The sequence below is a fragment of the Nuphar pumila genome, chromosome 4, assembly GCF_984573655.1.
Source record: "Nuphar pumila chromosome 4, dmNupPumi1.hap1.1, whole genome shotgun sequence".
Taxonomy (NCBI): domain Eukaryota; kingdom Viridiplantae; phylum Streptophyta; class Magnoliopsida; order Nymphaeales; family Nymphaeaceae; genus Nuphar; species Nuphar pumila.
Window position 1 is genome coordinate 130,257,790 of NC_143252.1, and position 5,783 is coordinate 130,263,572.

The 5,783-nt window shown below is 39.6% G+C and overlaps 1 protein-coding gene across 1 annotated transcript; it reads left to right on the plus strand.

The window, feature by feature from the left end:
* The first annotated feature begins 380 nt into the window (after positions 1–380).
* Positions 381–3,660, plus strand: LOC149841051 (putative trehalose-phosphate phosphatase 6). Its single transcript, XM_090003558.1, has 11 exons — positions 381–925; positions 1,038–1,178; positions 1,292–1,363; positions 1,548–1,667; positions 1,790–1,846; positions 1,939–2,040; positions 2,160–2,237; positions 2,801–2,870; positions 2,977–3,047; positions 3,171–3,263; positions 3,346–3,660. The coding sequence occupies exons 1-11, from the start codon at positions 617–619 to the stop codon at positions 3,412–3,414; spliced, it is 1,182 nt and encodes a 393-aa protein (XP_089859684.1). The 5' UTR covers positions 381–616; the 3' UTR covers positions 3,415–3,660.
* The last annotated feature ends 2,123 nt before the right edge of the window (positions 3,661–5,783 follow it).

Consider the following 5,783-nt stretch of genomic DNA (forward strand, 5'->3'; position numbering starts at 1 on the left):
CATGGGGATTGTTTTCCATTGTTTTTTCTATGTCTGTCCACCTTTCATTTGGCTCGATTTGGCATACGGGATGCGGGCAGCTGGCATAGTGTGTCCGATTCGGCCCTGGAGATGTTGACTTGGCCTAGTTCTCATATTTTTGTGGTGCCTGAATTACACGAGAAAGAGTGAGGTGAAACTTTGCATACTTTTTTCTGGTGTACGCGTGAATTGCACCCCGACAAAAATAATTTGTTCACTTGTCCATTCACACGAATGAGAGAGAGAGTTCTTGTCCCAATAGGTGTGATGTGTAGCGTTAAATCCCATACACCTCGAGATCTCACTTAGGAGTGAGAGAGTTCTTATCCAAATAGGTGGGATGGGTGGCATTAAATCCCATACACCTCGAGATCAAACTTAAGGGCACCTTTATATGCGGATTTCCTCCACTTGACGGCCGTGATTACAGAGCATTATACGCACACCACCTTTTTCTTTTCACCTCCTCGATTTTGTCATTCGCTGATTTTATCCCTCTCTTCGCTTCATTGTTTGTTGTTATTACTTGCTCATTGTCATCGTTTTCACACAGGTAAGCAAGCCACTATTCTAGAGCACGAACAGGGGAAGTGCAATGACGAAGCAGGGTATCGTCCTTAAGGATGGATCATCCTTCGCCAAGTCCGGCCTCAACATCCCCGCTCTATCAGCAGTGGCGATCGCCAATTCTCCCTTGGTGGGGGCCTACAATCTGCAATCCAACGCGACCACCCCGACTCGAAAGAAGCCACTTCTGTCGCTGAAGAAACTGGAAACGGGCGGGCTGATGATAAACGCGTGGCTCGAGTCCATGAAGGCGTCCTCACCCACCCATGCCAAATCCGTTTCTTCCCTCGCTGCTCAGGAAGACAAACAGACAGCTTCCACCACCACCACCTGGATCGTAAGTCTCCTTTTTCTTTTAAAACTTCTCTTTCGTTTTCTTTCCCTTCTATCCTCCCACCCACCTTTTCCTCGTTATTGTTAAGGAACCCTGTTTGCTTTGGTTCTTTCAGATCCGCCTTCCGTCGGCGTTGAATATGTTTGAAGATATGATGGCGGCGTCAATGGGCAAGCAGATCGTCATGTTCCTCGACTACGATGGCACCTTATCGCCCATCGTCGATGACCCAGATCGTGCTTTCATGTCCGACGCGGTAAATCTTCTTCCTCACCTGATCTGATCTGATCTGCTTTTCGAAACTCCAAGAAAAATGAAAAAAAAAAAGGAAGGGAAAGATTGAGACCCTTTTTTTTTTAAAAAAATCAGATGCGGGAAGCCGTGAGAGAAGTGGCGAGGTATTTCCCCACGGCGATAGTGAGCGGGAGGTGCCGGGATAAGGTACATTCTCTATTTTGCCTCCCATTATCTTCTTTCTTTCTTGATTCCGTCCCACTGCTTCTTTTGATTTGATTGATCACTAGTTTCCCAGTTTGACCAATCCGCTCTCTTTCAGTTCCTGCCTTAAGCTTTCCCCTTTTGATTCATCGATTTCTTTCGGTTTTTGTGTCGAAAACAAGCACAGGTGTATAGCTTCGTACGAATAGCTGAGCTGTACTACGCCGGTAGCCACGGAATGGACATTAAGGGCCCAGTCAAGCGACCTAGAGGCTTCAGACCCAACTCTGCCCGAGCCCTGGTTAAGGTCAATTCATCTCTTACTTTTTCTCCTTTAATCCCTGTTGTTTTTTTAGGTAGTGGGATTGGTGGGTGGGTGTTTTACCTTTTTTTCTTCTCTACTTAACATCTCGTTTTAAATGGTACCAGGGCAATCAATCCGTCCTTTTCCAACCGGCCAGCGAGTTTCTTCCAATGATCGACGAGGTATTACGAATTAGATGTGCTTGTATTATGATCCAAATTAACCAAGCGTCGTTAGTCGTTCTAACTTTGAATGAATATTTTATTTTTTTCAGGTTTACAAAGCATTGGTGGAGAGGACCAAGTCCATCCCAGGGTCCAAAGTCGAAAACAACAAGTTTTGCGTGTCCGTGCACTTTCGATGCGTGGACGAAAAGGTTGGTGTATGTCCAACTATATATTGGGCTTATGAAGCCAAAGGAAAATAGTTCTTCCACTTGACCATCAATTCCTTGGTTTGTTAGTTAAAAATTGACTCTGTATTTCCTTGTCCCAGAGATGGGGTGCGTTGTTCGAAGAGGTTAGAGGTGTTTTAAAAGGCTACCCTAAGTTGAGGCTTACTCAAGGAAGAAAGGTACCAAGTTCACTTGGCCCGTTTTCTTTACACTCACGCTCACATGCATAAAGTCGCACATACACGGGCACGTCTCTCTCTCTCTGTAGAATCTCAATCATTGCTACCGTCGACTGTAACATATTCTCTAACAAAAGCCACCTGTTTTTTTTTTTTAACTTGTTTTTTTTTTTGTTTTTTTAGTAGATCAAGTCCTATGGATATGATCTACAAGGTTGATTTGCTCAAGAATATCATGTAAGAAGGACTTTAACCACTTAAAAAATCAACACTACACAACCGATCAAATATTTTATATATAGGTCCCTCTAACAAAGTAAGGAATGGACTACTTGAAAGCAATAATTAGTTAAAATATTTCTGTCAAAACAATTTCCTAAAGAAGTCCATATATATAGCTCATATATTCACCAGAATTTTGTAATAAAAAAATTAGCTCTCTCATTGAAATAATTCAATTTATTTGCAATGATAAATACATCCATTTTGCCCGCATGTTTTAATACGAGGATCACTTTTATTTTTTGGCAGATATTGAATACTTTATTTTCATCTCCCCGCAGGTGTTGGAGATCCGACCTATGATAAAGTGGGACAAAGGCAAGGCGCTGGAATTTTTGTTAGAGTCGCTTGGTGAGTCTGTATTCATCAATTAAAGTAACTGGTCATGATCCGAGTATGTGAAAAATCCCAAGGCAATAACACCTTACAAGTGGGGAAATTTGTAACTTCATGTCAGGTTTTGCGAATTGTAGCGATGTACTGCCGGTGTATATAGGGGATGACCGCACTGACGAAGACGCCTTCAAGGTATATATATATATATAACCCCATAATTAATACGCATATGATACTCTCCACCATATCCCTATTCTTGCAAATCTTGCTCTCAACAAACACTAATATTTTGTTCTTGGCAAATGTACTTTACAGGTTCTTCGAGAGAGGGGACAAGGATTCGGGATTCTTGTATCAAAAATACCCAAGGATACAAATGCAAGTTACTCTCTTCAAGAGCCCTCTGAGGTAAGAAGATTAATTAATTAACACCTACCTACTTTCTTTGATTATGGAAGATTAATTAATTAAGCTCGGATGGGAATTGTAGGTGATGGACTTCTTGCATCGTCTGGTGGAGTGGAAGCGTTTTTCACTGCCTCATCACCGCACCATGTAAATACCGAAAATGGAAAGAAGAAGGAACCGCCGCGCAAGCTGAAGTCGCTAAGAATAGGCGCTACCTAATTAAAAAGCGTTTTTATGTACCCGCCGTGCTAACCCCTAGCTAGGAACGCATGGTTATTATTCTCTTTTTTTGCTTCTCTGTCTTCGAAGGACCTTGTAAAGCAAACCAGCTTCTTGTTACTTCTAGGACCTCGTGGCTGTGTACAATCAATACACAAACAACAAATTTTGTCACAAATGTTCTCTTCTCTCTCTCTCTCTCTCTCTCTCTCTATATATATATATATATATATATATATATATATATATATATATATATATATATATATATATATATATATATATATATATCTTTGGAGTCATCAAAGGCATGGAACTGTCGAGTATCAATCACTTTCATTTCATATTTTATTTTTATTTTAGATAGGATCATATGGATGCCATCTACAAGATTTGTTTATTAAAAAATGAGTCTTCAACATGTGATTATGGCAAGTAAGCATGCTTTTGAAAGGTTTCAAAAATCATTGGTCCATAATGCACTAAAATTTCACTACTCATAAAACCACATTATTAAATTGAACACGATTTAAGGTTTGATCCTAAGCAAACAAACCATGCTGAACGCATCAATGTGTCCAGATTGACTTGATAAAGCTGAAACCTCTGATTTCCAGCTCAATAGTTGTGTCTTCAATAAAACACACACACACACACACACACACACACACACACACATATATATATATATATATATATATATATATATATATATATATATATATGAGAAAAATGTTGGCCACAAGCCTACTATACCGTGAAACATCAACTATCCTGTAGTCATGTATGCGCGCATGCATACACACACACACACACACACTTGTTCTTAGAAATCCTCCAAGGAAATTCTCATGGTAATTGAAAGATTCTAATCTTGGGAAAATTTTGAAAAATACTTGCACATATAATATTATTATCAATATGAAATTATGAAAAGTACTACAAATGCAAAACATATAATGCATTAAATCCATCATATTAATGTCGTGATATTTCTAAAGGAGGAAATGTTTGCTTACCCTGGTGGATTCCCTTTCTTATTTTTGACAGGCAAGATGGGGTGTGGCAGACCCCTACCAGTTCATTAAAAAAAACATCAATTTACAACCATTTTTCCTACAAGGAAGCAATCTGTAGAATACAAAGAATGATTCGGAAGAGATGAATTAATCTACAAAACAAAAATCCAAGTCCAAAACCAATATTAGTGATTTACAATGGGTTTGGATTTTTATTGATAATTCTATATCTGAAATCAACACATCCAAGACATTCCTCATTAAACCCTCTAACAAGATTTCTTGTTAATAGTTATCTATCTCAAAGAAATAGACCAAAAGCTGCTTTTCAACTTTCATAGGTCTCTTCTTTGGACGCCTCACCTTTTTAGAGGTTGGACTTAGGAATCCACACTTTAACAAAGATTCCTTGCTGCCCTTGGTTTCTTTTCTAACTACAATCGAGTTATCTCCATGAGATAAGCTTTCCTCATTAGAATCCTTATTTTCTTTAAAGCCTTAACTTTCCTTATGATCAGTACACCCTGTGCAACTCTGCCAGCCTTCCTTGTTGGGACCTCACATCCTGTGCTACTCTCCTTGCAATACTTATTGCCCTGACTTCCTTTCCCAACAAGATCATGCTCCTCTTGATTCAGCTTTCCATTTTGGTTGAAATCCTGCTTAATTCTTATAGTGAGGGGATCCTGCCCAACCTTGCTGGCAATCCCATCTTGATTGGTAGCCATATCATCTTCAACCTCCTTCAACCGGGTCGTGGGTGGATCACACACACCAAATTTGACACACAGATGAAGTAGTCATGATGAGGGAGAGCTTTGGTAAAGATATCAGCAACATAATGCTATGAAGGAACAAATTTATTGACCAGAGATCCATGAACCACCTTCCGTGAATTTCAACATGCTTCATTCGAGAATGAAAAACTGGCTTAATGGAAACATAAAGAACAGATAAATTTTCACAAAACAAGATAGGTGGTCGAGGATGATATAAACCCAAATCTCATAATATGAACATTAACCACATCAATTCAACAGTAGCTGAGTTGAGGGCCCGGTATTAGGCTCAGAGTTAAAATGAGCAACATAAGTTTGTTTCTTTGCACTCCAAGAGATATAATTAGCACTAAGAAAGGTGCAATAACCAAAGGTAGGCCTTCTTGTGAGAGGACAACCAACCTAATCTGTGTCTGAAAAAAGCATATAAATCTAGAGAGGACCAAGCCAAGAGTCTCATGCCAACATCAGTGGTATCGTCATTATACCTTAGGATCCTTTTG